At 40.5% G+C, this 19,979-nt stretch overlaps 1 protein-coding gene across 1 annotated transcript; it reads left to right on the forward strand.

Moving 5' to 3' along the window:
* Positions 1 to 43: 43 nt before the first annotated feature.
* LOC147136761 (putative ribonuclease ZC3H12C) lies at positions 44 to 19,406 on the forward strand. The gene is made up of 6 exons (XM_086051635.1): positions 44 to 3,412; positions 15,806 to 16,508; positions 16,900 to 17,039; positions 17,365 to 17,599; positions 17,680 to 17,786; positions 17,945 to 19,406. The coding sequence occupies exons 2-6, from the start codon at positions 15,883 to 15,885 to the stop codon at positions 19,228 to 19,230; spliced, it is 2,394 nt and encodes a 797-aa protein (XP_085907761.1). The 5' UTR covers positions 44 to 3,412; positions 15,806 to 15,882; the 3' UTR covers positions 19,231 to 19,406.
* The last annotated feature ends 573 nt before the right edge of the window (positions 19,407 to 19,979 follow it).

Consider the following 19,979-nt stretch of genomic DNA (forward strand, 5'->3'; position numbering starts at 1 on the left):
AAAGGGCAGGAGTGGGGGGGGGGGGGGGGGGCGCTGGGGGGTGTCTGTATGTTTAGCTCGGCAGCTGGGATCTGCTCCTTGCTTTTGTTCCCCTTTGACCTTTGTGACCTGACACTCGTTACACGCACACACAAATGCAAACGTGTGCTCACACACACACACACACACACGTACATTTACATACATGTATGCGTATTTGCTCGCACACTCCACAGACGTACGCACCATCAGGGGAACATCTATCAGGACTTAATTAGAGTGTGTGTGTGTGGTTTTTTTTTTTTTTTTTTAGTGAAATAAAGCAATTGGCTTTAAAAGTACTGATTGGATTCTCATTCAAATAAAACACAATCAGATGAGCTCACGTGTGGGAAAAGTTGTCGGTAAATTAAACATTTCATATTCGTATGAATCCTTTGAAATGCAGTCATCACTTCTATATTAATTGTCAACGATAAACAAATGATTTCAAACGAGGATAAACTGCATGTACTTCCGATAAACGTGGAAACTTTTACAATAAATAACTAAATAATTTATTTGCATAAAATAATAATACCAAACACAACAGCTGATGATCACACTTTATCCTGTACTTGGTATTATATTTGAAAGGATCATTTAACACCACATCTCGACAAACTGACAGTTGACAGTTCGTGATCACATAAACATATTTGGTGTATTTCATTTTTGGTTCATATCAAATTGAAATGTAAGTATGCCCGCACGTTACAAGTTATTGAGCTGCGACAACGACATCGCGGTGAGGGATGAGCCTTTTGTTTTGATGAGATTTGTTATTTTGGTATTGCTGCTATTTGGTTTCCATGGAGATTTGATTGGCTTTATAGTTTCGTGCTCAATCTCTGTAATGTCACAATCACTCCATCGCCACAGACCGCACGAGCCCCCTACAACAGCAGGTGGTGTGCGTGTGTGTGTGTGCGAGCACGTGTAGGGAAGGAGGGGGAGTAAAAAAAAAAAAAAAAAGGGTCACTGAGGTCTTTTGAAGACACAAAAGGTTGGCCTTCGGCCCGCGCTGGCCTCAGGGTCATTTAAGGATGCAGGCAACACACACGCACACACCACGTCCCTCAGTTTGAATTTGCGTTGGGGGGGCGGGGGGGGGGTGTGTTCTGATAAAGTGTGTGATGATACCAGCTGGCTTAAAGTGTACCAAGAAAAAAAAAAGAAAATTCACCGGGATGAACATGCATGCAAGAGTAGGTGAGTTTATTACAGTGTCATCAAAAATCGCCGCACACATGCACGCAGTGCCCGAAACCGAGATTCTTTGACATTTTTTGTCGTCCATCCGTCTATCAGTTATACTTCAATTTTGGTTGAAATTGGACAAAGGACCTAGAAGGGATTTGTGTTAACGGAGGCTGTAAAAAGTCAGACTAAGATGTCCTTTTCAACACAAAATTTCAGACCTTCTGTGTCTTTTGAGATGGGGCTTCCTGAGACTTTTTTTGGTGGGTCTAATCATGATAGACATTCCCTCAAAATTTCATGTTGTTAAGTGAAACTGCTTCTGGGGTGGGGCGGCATTTTGCCAAAGTTCAAAGGAACCATGGAATTGACCATATAGACCCCCCCAAAACAAAATAGCAGGCTTACTGTGCTTTTCGGGTATGGTTTGAGATGTTTTTGTGGGTCTGCTCAGGATAGACTGATCGGGATGAATTTCCCTAACACTCAAAGGACATCTTTTGGGGTGAGTCTATTCATTATAAACTTGTCTGCCAAATTTCATGTTGCTACGAGAAACTGGCATCAGGGGCTGAATATTGCAAACATTCATGAGCTGATTTTTTATTATTATTTTATTTTTTTAATTTTTTTTTAAAGACGAGTTGTCAAACTTGTCGCCCCGTTCCGTCCACACGCAACGACGCAACTTGGAAATATCTTGTATTCATGTTTCAAATGCGGTGGCAATCGGTCCAAACAGAAAGGGTCTTTTCCAGTGTTTTTCAAGCAATGACAGTGCAAACTTTTGAGCGTCCATTTTGTGCTGCGTCGGAGAAGGTTCCGGCGAGCGGGACACCTGTTCGGCAAGCAGATGGTCCACACGCATGCGCGTGCGTGCGCGCGTGCGTGCGGACTCCCTGAGGAGAGAACCTGTCAGCTGAGCCCCAATTAAAGAGTCACTCTGCTCCGAAATGGGGGTGGGGGTCCTCGTGTGTATTGGCAAAGCGTGTTTATGTGCGCGGAATGTGCCGTGCATATACATGTATTGTATGTATATTAGGGCTGCACAATATTGGACAAACATGTTGAGTATGGTATGTTGAGGGTTGTGATGTTCAACATATCTAGAGAAATGACATTTTTAGAATCCAACAAATGAAAAAAAAAATGTTCACGCGGTAAAACAATCAGGCCCATTGTATTCTTATAGCTAATTCATCGTGATAACTTTTAATTACAATTGGATGGCGATGCGCGTTTACGGTTGCATCTAATTGGTCAAAGTCAGATTAAAAAAAAAAACAACAACAAAAAAAAAGCAATACAATTTCATGTGAAATTTATTGCGCATGTTTGTGATTCGCATATTGCAGGAGCCGTTACCGCGATGACCGTTTTTTTTTCTCCGATATTTTGTGCAGCCCTAGTATACGTACAAACGTACGCTAATAAAAACAAATACTTCACACAGCACTGCAGATAAAACAACCACTGTGCATTAAAGAACAATACGAGTCCATAATACTCTCGAAGGATGTTCAAAAGTTTTTGGGGGTTGCTTTGCTATCAACCCATTTAACTTGCGACACTTTTCTAAACAGCAAAGAAGAAGACTTCAAACGTTGAGCGTGGCCACAGTTTGACCCAGGAAAAGATCCGTCTCACAAGTGTGTGTCTTTGTAGCCGCTGTGCCACAGTGTACATTTCCTGTCTCCCGCTCAAAATAACTCAGCAACAGCCGTCGCAGTCCAAACCGCTGGCAACAAAAGTGAGCGCACCCCCACGTGAAAATGTTTGAAACGGGCCAGGGTATTTTTAATTGTAATGATCAAAAATTGAATCTGCTAATTGAGTATGTGTGACTGTGTGCATGCAGCTGCCTGCTGAAGACCCTCCTTTGTGCTTCCCCCCCCCCACCCCCACCCCCATTGTGTGTGTGTTAAGGGGGGAGGAGACTAAAAAAAAAAAAAGGGGTGTTGGTGGTCCGTAGAGTATAGGGGACATGTCTCACTTGAAGGTGGTCTGCCGCAAAGGACGGAAGTTCCTACTCTCGCTCTCTCCAGTGGACCTTGTGATTTTTTTTTTTCCTTTGGGAGGGGGCAAACTATTTTGGAGGGGGTGAGTGCGTGTACCTCTGTTGGCTACAACACACGCTTGATGGAAATTCCACTTCCCAAAAAAAGGACAAAGTTTTAGGAGGTCCTACTGGGAGGTAAGTCTCTTCTCCCCAAACTCTTTTTTTGTAAATATAACAGTCAGCTTACAAGTATGTATATTAAAAAAAAAAAAAATTAAATTAAAAGAAAAAAATATTTGGATGTTTTTTAAGAGGATATTTTAGGGAGAGAAATCAACCACATATGGCAAAGGTCCTACAATATTTTATGATGTGTATATATTATTTGTTGCATTTCCACAATCAATAAAAAGAAAATCAAAATACCAAAAATCAAACTCTCAATACGGAGATTAAGTGCAAACAAACAAAAAAAAAAAAATCATGATTTTATTTTGATTTGGAACGCCCAAAATCCAGCATCTCAAGAAATTGAGAACAATATTACAGAAAACTAAAAAATGTTTTTTTTAAATAAACACTGAGAAATGTATTTGCTCACATTTTGGAGTAAATGATGAAAAAAATTTTCCGACCATCTCAATTCTTCAGAAAATGTACCTGTAATCAATTTTTTTTTTTTAAATGTGTGATTATTTTAGAAATACGACATACACATTCAACTTTTTTTAATGTCACCTGAAAGTTGAAAGATGGTTCACAAATGGTCTGCCCCTAACAGAAAAATAAATGAAACATTCACATCCATTTTCAAATTTTTAAAAAAAATGGATGACACAGCAGAGGATTTGCGCCATGTGAATTTTGCCTCGTCTCGTCATTACATAAGCCGGTCAAAATATTAGGAACAGCTCTCGGTATGATGTTACGCACTCCTGTGGGGCTTTCAGCTCCCGTGTGTGTGTGTGTGTGCGTGCACGTGAAAGGTGAAGGTGAGTGCACGTGTACACACACTGGTGTGACATGTACCTCTCGGTTGCTGGGGGGGGGGGGGACCACCAGTTGCAGGATGCTTTCAACGTGTGTCCTCAGTAGGCATCTGGTGCCCCCTCCCCCACTTTGCAGCGCCTTTGTACTATCATACCGACAACCCCCCCCACCCCCCCGCCCCCCAGCCCCCTTCTGGCCGGTCCCTGGCAGCCGCCCAGCAGGCACCCGAGCGACGTGTGGAGACTTTTCCAGGCCTCAGGGGAGGAAGGGGGGGGGCAAAGAGGGGCAACACCCCCCCCCCCCCCACACCCTCCCCCAAGGGAGGTCGGAAGCTGAGTAGGCATCTGCTCTCTGTGGAGGCATGAGGTGAAAACCCCCCACAAAAAGCACCCCCCACCCTCCTCTAGATATTACTCAGCAGATGAGTTATTTTGTGGGTTGACTGCGTGTAAATTGAAAGCGCTACGAAGTTTTTGGAAAATACGAAAAATCTCCAATCCATCCGTCATGTTTGCCACTGTGACATTCTTTGAACATCATCACTGCGTTTGAATGTAGGAAAACAAAAAAGGTAGAATTATGTACAATTGTTCATTTCAGTAGTATGTAACTTTATGCAAAATTGATTACGTAATCTAACTGATAACTAACGATTTATTTTTCAATAACATTTTTCGTTTTCGGCAGGGATGTTCATTTTAATAATACAAAAGTACTGTAATTCATTTTAAAATGAATGTTTAAATGTTACTCCTTTTTGTACAAATATTTTACAATAAAACATGTATTTGGAATGGTGAAATTTAGTATTTTTTTTCTTTTTATTTTATGACTAAATTGAGCTAAAAGTTCATTTACGATTGAACTGCACTGAAAAAATGCACCGGACCTCCTTATACAAAAGTTTCAGCCACAGTAACAAAAAAACAAAACAAACAAAAAAACTAAACCTTTCCTAATTGCACAGAACATGTTTAAAAAAAAATGCAAACAAAATGAGTGAATTACTTTTTGGAACAAAAGTTATGGAACCCACGAACGCTGTACAAACAAACCACTTCATATTTCAACAATATGGTTAAAGCCTTAGTCGCTGAGATAAATTGCCGTGCCTGTTGTGTTTATTTCCGTCTGGCAGCTGCATGGCTGACAATCACGTGTGTGTGTGTGTGTGTGCATGTGTGAGACAGTGGGGGAGGCTTAAAAAAAAAAATCTCCCGTCTGTGCGGATCGCCCAAAACAATACTTTGCGTCACAGAAGGACAGATTGGCTGGCAGCTGCTTCGCTCAAAAGGTGCAAGCCAGACACACTTCTAACCCCCCGCTACACAAACACGCACGCACACACACACACATCATCATCATCATCAGAAATGTTACTTCATACTCGACTACAACTGAAGGGGATACAAACAAAGACAATTACACGGTTCTGAACTAGGTCTAGGGTTTCAAAGTAGGGCTTTAAATTACTGTTCATGTTTCAAATTAGGCTTTTAAACTAGTGGTAGGGTTTCAAATTAGGGTTTTGAACTAGGGTTGGGGTTTCAAAGTAGGGTCTTAAATTAGGGTTATGGTTTCAAATTAGGGTTTTAAATTAGGGTTAGGGTTTCAAATTTGGCTTTTGAACTAGGGTTGGGGTTTCAAAGTAGGGTTTTAAATTAGGGTTAGGGTTTCAAATTAGGGTTTTCAAATTAGGGTTAGGGTTTCAAATTAGGCTTTTCAACTAGTGTTAGGGTTTCAAAGTAGGGTTTTAAATTGGGGTTAGGGTTTCAAAGTAGGGTTTTAAATTAGGGTTAGGGTTTCAGATTAGGGTTTTCAAATTAGGGTTAGGGTTTCAAATTAGGCTTTTCAACTAGTGTTAGGGTTTCAAAGTAGGGTTTTAAATTGGGGTTAGGGTTTCAAAGTAGGGTTTTAAATTAGGGTTAGGGTTTCAAATTAGGGTTTTAAAGTAGGGTTAGGGTTTCAAATTATGCTTTTCAACTAGGGTTGGGGTTTCAAATTAGGGTTTTAAATTAGGGTTAGGGTTTCAAAGTAGGGTTTTAAATTGGGGTTAGGGTTTCAAAGTAGGGTTTTAAATTAGGGTTAGGGTTTCAAATTAGGGTTTTAAAGTAGGGTTAGGGTTTCAAATTATGCTTTTCAACTAGGGTTGGGGTTTCAAATTAGGGTTTTAAATTAGGGTTAGGGTTTCAAAGTAGGGTTTTAAATTAGGGTTAGGGTTTCAAAGTAGGGTTTTAAATTAGGGTTAGGGTTTCAAATTAGGGTTTCAAATTAGGGTTAGGGTTTCAAATTAGGCTTTTGAACTAGGGTTGGGTTTTCAAATTAGGGTTATGGTTTCAAATTAGGGTTAGGGTTTCAAATTAAGGTTAGGGTTTCAAATTAGGCTTTTGAACTAGGGTTGGGGTTTCAAAGTAGGGTTTTAAATTAGGGTTAGGGTTTCAAATTAGGGTTTTCAAATTAGGGTTAGGGTTTCAAATCAGGCTTTTCAACTAGAGTTAGGGTTTCAAAGTAGGGTTTTCAAATTAGGGTTAGGGTTTCAAATCAGGCTTTTCAACTAGAGTTAGGGTTTCAAAGTAGGGTTTTAAATTATGGTTAGGGTTTCAAAGTAGGGTTTTAAATTAGGGTTAGGGTTTCAAATTAGGGTTTTAAATTAGGGTTAGGGTTTCAAATTAGGGTTTCAAATTAGGGTTAGGGTTTCAAATTATGCTTTTCAACTAGGGTTGGGGTTTCAAATTATGCTTTTCAACTAGGGTTGGGGTTTCAAAGTAGGGTTTTAAATTAGGGTTAGGGTTTCAAATTAGGCTTTTGAACTAGGGTTGGGGTTTCAAAGTAGGGTTTTAAATTAGGGCTAGGGTTTTAAATTAGGGTTTTCAAATTAGGGTTAGGGTTTCAAATCAGGCTTTTCAACTAGAGTTAGGGTTTCAAAGTAGGGTTTTAAATTAGGGTTAGGGTTTCAAAGTAGGGTTTTAAATTAGGGTTAGGGTTTCAAATTAGGGTTTTAAATTAGGGTTAGGGTTTCAAATTAGGGTTAGGGTTTCAAATTAGGGTTAGGGTTTCAAATTATGCTTTTCAACTAGGGTTGGGGTTTCAAATTATGCTTTTCAACTAGGGTTGGGGTTTCAAAGTAGGGTTTTAAATTAGGGTTGGGGTTTCAAAGTAGGGTTTTAAATTAGGGTTAGGGTTTCAAATTAGGGTTTTAAATTAGGGTTAGGGTTTCAAATTAGGCTTTTGAACTAGGGTTGGGGTTTCAAAGTAGGGTTTCAAATTAGGGTTAGGGTTTCAAATTAGGGTTTTAAATTAGGGTTAGGGTTTCAAATTATGCTTTTCAACTAGGGTTGGGGTTTCAAATTAGGCTTTTCAACTAGGGTTGGGGTTTCAAAGTAAGGTTTTAAATTAGGGTTAGGGTTTCAAATTAGGGTTTTAAATTAGGGTTAGGGTTTCAAATTAGGGTTTTAAATTAGGGTTAGGGTTTCTAATTAGGCTTTTGAACTAGGGTTGGGGTTTCAAAGTAGGGTTTTAAATTAGGGTTAGGGTTTCAAATTAGGGTTTTCAAATTAGGGTTAGGGTTTCAAATTAGGCTTTTCAACTAGGGTTAGGGTTTCAAAGTAGGGTTTTAAATTAGGGTTAGGGTTTCAAATTATGCTTTTCAACTAGGGTTGGGGTTTCAAATTAGGGTTTTAAATTAGGGTTAGGGTTTCAAAGTAGGGTTTTAAATTAGGGTTAGGGTTTCAAAGTAGGGTTTTAAATTAGGGTTAGGGTTTCAAATTAGGGTTTCAAATTAGGGTTAGGGTTTCAAATTAGGCTTTTGAACTAGGGTTGGGTTTTCAAATTAGGGTTAGGGTTTCAAATTAGGGTTAGGGTTTCAAATTAAGGTTAGGGTTTCAAATTAGGCTTTTGAACTAGGGTTGGGGTTTCAAAGTAGGGTTTTAAATTAGGGTTAGGGTTTCAAATTAGGGTTTTCAAATTAGGGTTAGGGTTTCAAATCAGGCTTTTCAACTAGAGTTAGGGTTTCAAAGTAGGGTTTTAAATTAGGGTTAGGGTTTCAAAGTAGGGTTTTAAATTAGGGTTAGGGTTTCAAATTAGGGTTTCAAATTAGGGTTAGGGTTTCAAATTATGCTTTTCAACTAGGGTTGGGGTTTCAAAGTAGGGTTTTAAATTAGGGTTAGGGTTTCAAATTAGGCTTTTGAACTAGGGTTGGGGTTTCAAAGTAGGGTTTTAAATTAGGGCTAGGGTTTTAAATTAGGGTTTTCAAATTAGGGTTAGGGTTTCAAATCAGGCTTTTCAACTAGAGTTAGGGTTTCAAAGTAGGGTTTTAAATTAGGGTTAGGGTTTCAAATTATGCTTTTCAACTAGGGTTGGGGTTTCAAAGTAGGGTTTTAAATTAGGGTTAGGGTTTCAAATTAGGCTTTTGAACTAGGGTTGGGGTTTCAAAGTAGGGTTTTAAATTAGGGCTAGGGTTTTAAATTATGCTTTTCAACTAGGGTTGGGGGTTCAAATTATGCTTTTCAACTAGGGTTGGGGTTTCAAAGTAGGGTTTTAAATTAGGGTTGGGGTTTCAAAGTAGGGTTTTAAATTAGGGTTAGGGTTTCAAATTAGGCTTTTGAACTAGGGTTGGGGTTTCAAAGTAGGGTTTTAAATTAGGGCTAGGGTTTTAAATTATGCTTTTCAACTAGGGTTGGGGGTTCAAATTATGCTTTTCAACTAGGGTTGGGGTTTCAAAGTAGGGTTTTAAATTAGGGTTGGGGTTTCAAAGTAGGGTTTTAAATTAGGGTTTTCAAATTAGGGTTAGGGTTTCAAATCAGGCTTTTCAACTAGAGTTAGGGTTTCAAAGTAGGGTTTTAAATTAGGGTTAGGGTTTCAAAGTAGGGTTTTAAATTAGGGTTAGGGTTTCAAATTAGGGTTAGGGTTTCAAATTAGGGTTTCAAATTAGGGTTAGGGTTTCAAATTAGGGTTAGGGTTTCAAATTATGCTTTTCAACTAGGGTTGGGGGTTCAAATTATGCTTTTCAACTAGGGTTGGGGTTTCAAAGTAGGGTTTTAAATTAGGGTTGGGGTTTCAAAGTAGGGTTTTAAATTAGGGTTAGGGTTTCAAATCAGGGTTTTCACATTAGGGTTAGGGTTTCAAATTAGGCTTTTCAACTAGTGTTAGGGTTTCAAAGTAGGGTTTTAAATTGGGGTTAGGGTTTCAAAGTAGGGTTTTAAATTAGGGTTAGGGTTTCATATTAGGGTTTTAAATTAGGGTTAGGGTTTCAAATTATGCTTTTCAACTAGGGTTGGGGTTTCAAAGTAGGGTTTTAAATTAGGGTTAGGGTTTCAAATTAGGGTTTTAAATTAGAGTTAGGGTTTCAAATTAGGCTTTTGAACTAGGGTTGGGGTTTCAAATTAGGGTTAGGGTTTCAAATTAGGGTTTTAAATTAGGGTTAGGGTTTCAAATTATGCTTTTCAACTAGGGTTGGGGTTTCAAATTAGGCTTTTCAACTAGGGTTGGGGTTTCAAAGTAAGGTTTTAAATTAGGGTTAGGGTTTCAAATTAGGGTTTTAAATTAGGGTTAGGGTTTCAAATTAGGGTTTTAAATTAGGGTTAGGGTTTCTAATTAGGCTTTTGAACTAGGGTTGGGGTTTCAAAGTAGGGTTTTAAATTAGGGTTAGGGTTTCAAATTAGGGTTTTCAAATTAGGGTTAGGGTTTCAAATTAGGCTTTTCAACTAGGGTTAGGGTTTCAAAGTAGGGTTTTAAATTAGGGTTAGGGTTTCAAATTATGCTTTTCAACTAGGGTTGGGGTTTCAAATTAGGGTTTTAAATTAGGGTTAGGGTTTCAAAGTAGGGTTTTAAATTAGGGTTAGGGTTTCAAAGTAGGGTTTTAAATTAGGGTTAGGGTTTCAAATTAGGGTTTCAAATTAGGGTTAGGGTTTCAAATTAGGCTTTTGAACTAGGGTTGGGTTTTCAAATTAGGGTTAGGGTTTCAAATTAGGGTTAGGGTTTCAAATTAAGGTTAGGGTTTCAAATTAGGCTTTTGAACTAGGGTTGGGGTTTCAAAGTAGGGTTTTAAATTAGGGTTAGGATTTCAAATTAGGGTTTTCAAATTAGGGTTAGGGTTTCAAATCAGGCTTTTCAACTAGAGTTAGGGTTTCAAAGTAGGGTTTTAAATTAGGGTTAGGGTTTCAAAGTAGGGTTAGGGTTTCAAATTAGGGTTTCAAATTAGGGTTAGGGTTTCAAATTATGCTTTTCAACTAGGGTTGGGGTTTCAAAGTAGGGTTTTAAATTAGGGTTAGGGTTTCAAATTAGGCTTTTGAACTAGGGTTGGGGTTTCAAAGTAGGGTTTTAAATTAGGGTTAGGGTTTTAAATTAGGGTTTTCAAATTAGGGTTAGGGTTTCAAATCAGGCTTTTCAACTAGAGTTAGGGTTTCAAAGTAGGGTTTTAAATTAGGGTTAGGGTTTCAAAGTAGGGTTTTAAATTAGGGTTAGGGTTTCAAATTAGGGTTAGGGTTTCAAATTAGGGTTTCAAATTAGGGTTAGGGTTTCAAATTAGGGTTAGGGTTTCAAATTATGCTTTTCAACTAGGGTTGGGGGTTCAAATTATGCTTTTCAACTAGGGTTGGGGTTTCAAAGTAGGGTTTTAAATTAGGGTTGGGGTTTCAAAGTAGGGTTTTAAATTAGGGTTAGGGTTTCAAATCAGGGTTTTCACATTAGGGTTAGGGTTTCAAATTAGGCTTTTCAACTAGTGTTAGGGTTTCAAAGTAGGGTTTTAAATTGGGGTTAGGGTTTCAAAGTAGGGTTTTAAATTAGGGTTAGGGTTTCATATTAGGGTTTTAAATTAGGGTTAGGGTTTCAAATTATGCTTTTCAACTAGGGTTGGGGTTTCAAAGTAGGGTTTTAAATTAGGGTTAGGGTTTCAAATTAGGGTTTTAAATTAGAGTTAGGGTTTCAAATTAGGCTTTTGAACTAGGGTTGGGGTTTCAAATTAGGGTTAGGGTTTCAAATTAGGGTTTTAAATTAGGGTTAGGGTTTCAAATTATGCTTTTCAACTAGGGTTGGGGTTTCAAATTAGGCTTTTCAACTAGGGTTGGGGTTTCAAAGTAAGGTTTTAAATTAGGGTTAGGGTTTCAAATTAGGGTTTTAAATTAGGGTTAGGGTTTCAAATTAGGGTTTTAAATTAGGGTTAGGGTTTCTAATTAGGCTTTTGAACTAGGGTTGGGGTTTCAAAGTAGGGTTTTAAATTAGGGTTAGGGTTTCAAATTAGGGTTTTCAAATTAGGGTTAGGGTTTCAAATTAGGCTTTTCAACAAGGGTTAGGGTTTCAAAGTAGGGTTTTAAATTAGGGTTAGGGTTTCAAATTAGGGTTTTAAATTAGGGTTAGGGTTTCTAATTAGGCTTTTGAACTAGGGTTGGGGTTTCAAAGTAGGGTTTTAAATTAGGGTTAGGGTTTCAAATTAGGGTTTTCAAATTAGGGTTAGGGTTTCAAATTAGGCTTTTCAACTAGGGTTAGGGTTTCAAAGTAGGGTTTTAAATTAGGGTTAGGGTTTCAAATTAGGGTTTTAAATTAGGGTTAGGGTTTCAAATTATGCTTTTCAACTAGGGTTGGGGTTTCAATTTAGGCTTTTCAACTAGGGTTGGGGTTTCAAAGTAAGGTTTTAAATTAGGGTTAGGGTTTCAAATTAGGGTTTTAAATTAGGGTTAGGGTTTCAAATTAGGGTTTTAAATTAGGGTTAGGGTTTCTAATTAGGCTTTTGAACTAGGGTTGGGGTTTCAAAGTAGGGTTTTAAATTAGGGTTAGGGTTTCAAATTAGGGTTTTAAATTAGGGTTAGGGTTTCAAATGAGGTTTTTGAACTAGGGTTGGGGTTTCAAATTAGGGTTAGGGTTTCAAATTAGGGTTTTAAATTAGGGTTAGGGTTTCTAATTAGGCTTTTGAACTAGGGTTGGGGTTTCAAAGTAGGGTTTTAAATTAGGGTTAGGGTTTCAAATTAGGGTTTTCAAATTAGGGTTAGGGTTTCAAATTAGGCTTTTCAACTAGGGTTAGGGTTTCAAAGTAGGGTTTCAAATTAGGCTTTTCAACTAGGGTTGGGGTTTCAAAGTAAGGTTTTAAATTAGGGTTAGGGTTTCAAATTAGGGTTTTAAATTAGGGTTAGGGTTTCAAATTAGGGTTTTAAATTAGGGTTAGGGTTTCTAATTAGGCTTTTGAACTAGGGTTGGGGTTTCAAAGTAGGGTTTTAAATTAGGGTTAGGGTTTCAAATTAGGGTTTTCAAATTAGGGTTAGGGTTTCAAATTAGGCTTTTCAACTAGGGTTGGGGTTTCAAATTAGGCTTTTCAACTAGGGTTGGGGTTTCAAAGTAAGGTTTTAAATTAGGGTTAGGGTTTCAAATTAGGGTTTTAAATTAGGGTTAGGGTTTCAAATTAGGGTTTTAAATTAGGGTTAGGGTTTCTAATTAGGCTTTTGAACTAGGGTTGGGGTTTCAAAGTAGGGTTTTAAATTAGGGTTAGGGTTTCAAATTAGGGTTTTCAAATTAGGGTTAGGGTTTCAAATTAGGCTTTTCAACTAGGGTTAGGGTTTCAAAGTAGGGTTAGGGTTTCAAATTAGGTTTTTGAACTAGGGTTGGGGTTTCGAAGTAGGGTTAGGGTTTCAAATTAGGCTTTTGAACTAGGGTTGGGGTTTCAAAGTAGGGTTTTAAATTAGGGTTAGGGTTTCAAATTAGGGTTTTCACATTAGGGTTAGGGTTTCAAATTAGGCTTTTCAACTAGGGTTGGGGTTTCAAAGTAAGGTTTTAAATTAGGGTTAGGGTTTCAAATTAGGGTTTTAAATTAGGGTTAGGGTTTCAAATTAGGGTTAGGGTTTCAAATTAGGGTTTCAAATTAGGGTTAGAGTTTCAAATTAGGGTTAGGGTTTCAAATTAGGCTTTTGAACTAGGGTTGGGGTTTCAAAGTAGGGTTTTAAATTAGGGTTAGGGTTTCAAATTAGGCTTTTCAACGAGTGTTAGGGTTTCAAAGTAGGGTTTTAAATTGGGGTTAGGGTTTCAAAGTAGGGTTTTAAATTGGGGTTAGGGTTTCAAAGTAGGTTTTAAATTAGGGTTAGGGTTTCAAATTAGGCTTTTCAACGAGTGTTAGGGTTTCAAAGTAGGGTTTTAAATTGGGGTTAGGGTTTCAAAGTAGGGTTTTAAATTGGGGTTAGGGTTTCAAAGTAGGGTTTTAAATTAGGGTTAGGGTTTCAAATTTGGGTTTTAAATTAGGGTTAGGGTTTCAAATTATGCTTTTCAACTAGGGTTGGGGTTTCAAATTAGGGTTTTAAATTAGGGTTAGGGTTTCAAAGCAGGGTTTTAAATTAGGGTTAGGGTTTCAAATTAGGGTTTTAAATTAGGGTTAGGGTTTCAAATTAGGCTTTTGAACTAGGGTTGGGGTTTCAAAGTAGTATTTTAAATTAGGGTTAGGGTTTCAAATTAGGGTTTCAAATTAGGGTTAGGGTTTCAAATTAGGCTTTTGAACTAGGGTTGGGGTTTCAAAGTAGGGTTTTAAATTAGGGTTAGGGTTTCAAATTAGGGTTTTCAAATTAGGGTTAGGGTTTCAAATGAGGTTTTTGAACTAGGGTTGGGGTTTCAAAGTAGTGTTATGGTTTCAAATTAGGGTTTTAAATTAGGGTTAGGGTTTCAAATTAGGGTTTTGAACTAGGTTGGGGTTTCAAAGTAGGGTTTTAAACTAGTGTTATGGTTTCAAATGAGGGTTTTAAATTAGGGTTAGGGTTTCAAATTAGGCTTTTGAACTAGGGTTGGGGTTTCAAAGTAGGGTTTTAAACTAGTGTTATGTTTTCAAATTAGGGTTTTAAAATAGGGTTAGGGTTTCAAATTACGCTCTTTTGAACTAGGGTTGGGGTTTCAAAGTAGGGTTTTAAACTAGTATTATGGTTTCAAAGTAGGTTTTTGAACTAGAGTTGGGGTTTCAAAGTAAGGTTTTAAACTAATGTTAGGGTTTCAAATTAGGCTTTTAAACTTGGGTCAGGGTTTCAAATTAGGGTTTTACACTTGGTTGGTGTTTCAAACTATGCTTTTAAACTAGCGTAAGGGTTTCAATTTGTGGTTTTAAATTAGGGTTAAGGTTTCAAATTAGACTCTTGAGTTAGGGTGAGGGTTTCAAATTGTGGTTTAAAATTAGGGTTAAGGTTTCAAATTAGACTTTTGAACTAGGGTCAGCGTTTCAAAGTAGGGTTCTCCACTTGGGTTGGGGTTTCAAATTAGGATTTCAAACTAGCTGCATCAGAACGGGCGGGTCTCCCAAGGGCATCCGCTGTCTCCGTCACGACGTGTATTCAACTCTTTCGACTTTCCTCTCCATCAGCAATCAATATTGACGACTTTCCTCGGAATAATCCTCACGTTGGCGGCGAGCTGTGACGCTACTTTTTGTCACATAAGAAGACTTCATGTGGCCAGATTGAGACACGCTTTCCATCCTCTTTGTGCTCATTTGTTGGCCGCTTATTTGCATGACAATTGCGACGGGCATCAAAACTGTGACTCGAGGCTCCTCCCATCAAAGGAGTCTTTGTGACGTCTCCTAGTCTGCGTTGTGCTTTTGAAAAGGGGGGTCAGCGCAACGCATCACAACACGCCAATCCGCTCATCATCCCGTAAATGCATACAGTAATCCTTTGGAGATTTTTGCCAATCCGTTTTGAGACCGTTGGGCGCCGCCGTGGTGATTTTGGCCTCCAGGACAATCGAGCGACGCTTCCTCCGATCAGCGGAAAGATTGAAGGGATTTTGAAATGAACTCCATGGGCGCGTTCAGATTAAAAACATTTGACTTTAAACCAGTCTCAAAAGCAAAACCCAAAATGTTTTTTGTCATGTGGTTAATAATAATAATAAGAAAAAATGGCAATTGCCCTGTACCAAAACATGGTTAAACCAGAATAACAATCAAATGTAATTTTTTTTCCCACTGAATTTATTCGTCACTGTTTTTTTTTTTTCCTTTTTTTTGCCACGCTTTTTGCAGCTTCTCTGTATTACAAACACCATTGACTGCTTCAGTACAGTACATATTAGGGCCCAACCGACATGGAGTTTGGATATTTGGCAGAACACCGATAACCCCAAAATATATTCGGAATAAAAAACACTTACAACAAATATGAATTCCAAGCAGAATATTTGGCTGTTTTACGATACCTTGTCCTTACATATGTGTGTATTTTTACAACATAGAAAATAATCTGCAAAAATCAACCTGTTTTTTTTCATGTCATTGTCTTACTGTATGGTGGAATGTGTTAACATTAAAAAACAAAACGGCAAAAATTAAAAACAAAATGACAAAATTTTTTTTAAATGAAATTGGCCAGTATCCCAGAATTATTGATTTCCTGAATTGCTGGAAATTTTGCAAGATTTTTCTCTCTCTGTCCCGCGCTCTAGTTCCTGCCATCCTTCCGCTGAGGCTCAACTCTTCTCCAAAGTCATTTTCCTCTTCGAATATATTGTACCAGGAATTGAAATTGAAATGTAAATGACTCAATCAAAAGTGATGGTTTTTCACCTGACGCCAGCCATTTATTACTTCCCACTGTGACCCCAAATTGCACCCGAATTAACTATCCCCCGACTTTTTTAAAGGTGAGACTTTAAGAAAAGGGCCCCGCTTAATCGAGTCTGCTCACCAACGCCCGGGTCTGGATGTGTGAGGCGGCTTCATGGGCCTGAGGGACCATGTGGACGATGGGACAGGCCACATCCTCAGCCCGGGGCTGGATCTGGACTACCTCCACGTGGACGGCCCCAAGGACGCCGAGAAGGTTTCGCCCGCAGCGGTGTCGGCTTCTGGGGGCTCTGGCCTCAGCGACAGCACCAATAGCTTGGATAGCAGCGGCGCTAGCTTCACTAGCTTCTTCTCCGAGGAGAGCGGAGACAGCGAGGATGAGCGTCAGCACAACTCTGGCACCCGGGCAGAAATCCGGGACTCCCCCACCAGGCTGGACCAGGCGGAGAACCCGCAGGCGACCACCGACTGCCGCACCAAAGTGGACTTTGCTCTGAAGCTGGGCTACTCGGAAGAACTGGTGTTGCTGGTGCTGCAGAAACTGGGCCCGGCCGCACTTATCAACGACATCCTAGGTGAACTGGTCAAACTGGGAACCAAGGCGGAACCCGCGGAGCCACCGAGAGGTGCGGGAGGACCGCAGTCTCCTTCGTCCTCTTCCGCATACTCCTTGTCTTCCTCCTCGGTGGACTCCTGCAGGTTGCCGTTTTCGTCCAAACTCCCGGAGGACAAAGACAACCTTCGGCCTGTCGTCGTGGACGGAAGTAATGTGGCTATGAGGTGAGGTTTCCCTTTAACCATCAGGCCTTTTTGATTTTACAACTCTTCCAGCTCGTCCGTGTACAAGATATTTTAGGATAAAATTCCGATCAGTCATACTGATACATTTGTACTCTTTTGAAAAATTCTGCCTCCGAAGTCTGAGGAGTCGACCCACAAAAAAAGACTCAAGAGGCCATACTGGACAAATCAGCATCCACTGTAAAAACGCTCCCAAATACGTCATCTGAGCGACTTGCTGTGGCGACCCGTAATGGGACTAGCCAAAAGTCGCAACAAAAACTTCTGCACTTTAACTGAAGTCACAATTTGGCTTTTACTGGGGTAATATCATGTCCTGTGATGTAAAGCCAAGCAAATAATTGACATCCATGTCCCTCTACTCCTTCAGTCATGGCAACAAGGAGGTGTTCTCCTGTCAAGGCATCCAGCTGGCGGTTGATTGGTTCTTGGAGCGAGGCCACAGTGACATCACGGTTTTTGTCCCCGCCTGGAGGAAGGAGCAATCCCGTCCGGATGCTCTTATCACGGGTAAGCCCGCACAAACCAGAGTTTGAACCCTTACGTACCGGTCGAGTCCAATTTGACATCAATAACACCCTAGATCTCATTCTTCACCATGAAATTTGATGGCTCAAAATACAAAAACAATTTTTTTCGACAGGTACTACAAAGAAATTTGACCTGTGTCTATCGGTGTAAAATTTGTAATAAAATCAAGGAAAATTTGGAGATTCTTTAACCGTACATGCCATAGACAATTATGATGAAGCTATTCTTGGTCCGGGACCAACATAAACACACCGTGTGCACTGAAACTGAACGGTTAGTCATGTAACTGTTTTTTTTTTTACAGACCAGGACGTCCTGCGGCAACTGGAGAAAGACAAGATCCTGGTTTTCACGCCATCCCGTCGCGTGCAGGGACGTAGGGTGGTCTGCTACGACGACCGCTTCATCGTCAAGCTGGCGTACGAGTCGGATGGCATCATCGTCTCCAACGACAATTACCGCGACCTGGCCAACGAGAAGCCCGAGTGGAAGAAGTTCATCGACGAGCGCCTTCTGATGTACTCCTTTGTCAACGACAAGTAAATGCTGTTTTGTGCCCTTACAATTCCCCAAAGTGAGGGGGCTGATTATTTGTAATCTTCAATTCTACCGTCATTAGATTCATGCCACCAGACGACCCGCTCGGACGCCACGGACCGAGCTTGGAGAACTTCCTCAGGAAGCGAGCGCTCATTCCGGAACACAGGAAGCAGCCGTGTCCTTACGGTAAAACCTTTTCTGTTTTCATTTGATTTTCGGCAGACACGGACGGCAAGGGGTTGAACCGATTAGTCCATGTGTCAAATTTTCCAATTAGAACTTGGAAGTCGATTCATCCCAAAAGGTCCTTTCCATCAAAACGTTTTGCCTCCGTTCTGCCTTAGGTAAGAAGTGCACGTACGGTCACAAGTGCAAGTTCTACCACCCAGAACGGGGCAGTCAGCCGCAACGTTCGGTAGCTGACGAGCTCCGGGCCAGTGCCAAAATGTCCTCTGCGGCATTCAAAGGCCAGAAGGACGACACCCTAACGGCCAAGAACCAAACGTTGTCCAAGTCCGGCCCGGGAACCCCAAAGAAAGCATCGAGGTCCCTCACCGAGTTCCTGGAGGAGCGTATCGGAGTGCAGTCCAAAGTAGAAGAACACAGGGGATGCGGGAGGAATCTCCTCAGGCATCCCGAACAAGGGAGGTTGCCTTACTCAGGAAATCCAGATGGGTGGGATTATCCAGGCTCCAAAGGACTGAGTCAAAGTTATTACCAATCCGAGTCTCCGGTGTTGGGCTACAACTCCCTCATGAAAACGTCGCCCGTCCTGAGCCTTCCCACTCCAGAGAGTCCCAAGCGCTTCTACCTACCATCCGACTGTAGCAGTGAAGGCAGCTCAGAGCCCTTCTTCCCAGACCTGATTTTGGATGACAGGCCAGTGTGCCACCACCACCACCGCCGCCACTATCGTCCCCACCCCTGCTCCAACCAGTATGACAGAGCCATAAACCGAACTCCACCTGGTCTGAGCCAGCACACTTTATCAGGAATCAAACAAGTGAATTTCGATGTGGATGAACGTCCTTTCCAGTCCCTCTCCCCTCGCATCCCGCCAACTCATCTACCACTTCTGAGAAGATACCCAGGAGAATGTCTGGGTCCTACGCTTCTTCCGTCCCAAACACCCACCTTTTCTCAGTGCTCCGTTCTAGCTAGTTCCCTTTGGCAAGAGGACCGACTCCAAGACTCAAGAGGCTATCGCCAAGGGTCACCGTTTCCTGCCAGGCGGAACCATTCTGAGCAACAACAAACGCAAACCAACTGGGAGCAGCACTATCAACAGCCACCTAGACCTTGTTATGATCTCTTTCCAATCCGGGATGCACCTTCAGAGAAAGTCTGGTCCTCTCCATGGACGAACAGACATTTGGCCCCGCATGGACTCGCACCCCCACCACAGATGTCCTTTCCGTCCCCTCTCCGAACAAGACAGCAGACCCTGCTCCGGTCGGAGTCCTCCTCCATGGCTCTGTACCAGGACCGGCGGGAGAAGGTGTTCCTGAACCTCTGTGGAATTTTCCCGACCGATTTGGTGAGGGTGGTGATGAGCCGGAACCCGAGCGTAATTGACGCGCAGGAGCTGGCTGCTGCTATATTGCTGGAGAAATCTCAGGATAGTTCTTGAACTTTTCAACACCAAACCCCTGAATCCAAAAGACTACCGTACAACGTTCCCAAGGTTTAGAGTTCTCTATACTTGATCAAAGTGATAAGTTGGGGGGGGGTTAAGTGCATATGTGACCACCCAGACCTCAAAGTCCCTAGTTTTAGGGCAGAGTTCTTGTTCAGGATCACAGTTTCTAGTCAAGGGGCAAAATTTGTAGTTCTGTGGCAAAGTTCCTTGATCTGTGGCAAAGTTTCTAGTTCTAGGACAAAAGTGAAAACATCCACCATATGAGTGCTATTTCTGGTAGTACATATATGCTATACTAGCACTTAAGATGGGAACTTTTGGGGTTTGTAACATTGTAAAGTGAAGCCATTTACATTTTTGATAATATGGTTTGTGAGTCCAGGCTTTTAAGGGTAACAGTGCATTTTTAAGTTATTTATTCCTTATATTTTAAGTTATTTATATTATTATTATTATTATTATGATTTGGGCACTTTGGGTTCTTGTTTTTTTGTTTTGCTTTTGTTTTCGGGCAATCCTATCAGGGTATTACGAGAGATAACGCAGCCTACCTCTTGACTATTTGTGTGCGTGTGTCAGTTTTTTTTTTTCTGTCTGTGGATTTTCCCCGAAAAAGGGAAGTGAAACTTAGAGCACCTGCAGAAAAATCAGAAAAAAAAACTCCCCTCAAAATTCCCTCAATTGATTTGCTAAGGTCATTTTTCAGAATTCTTTATTCAGTATTTTTAACCTAAAGCTAA

Source organism: Filicampus tigris, chromosome 14, assembly GCF_054856515.1.
Source record: "Filicampus tigris isolate MCC_2025a chromosome 14, RoL_Ftig_1.0, whole genome shotgun sequence".
NCBI lineage: Eukaryota > Metazoa > Chordata > Actinopteri > Syngnathiformes > Syngnathidae > Filicampus > Filicampus tigris.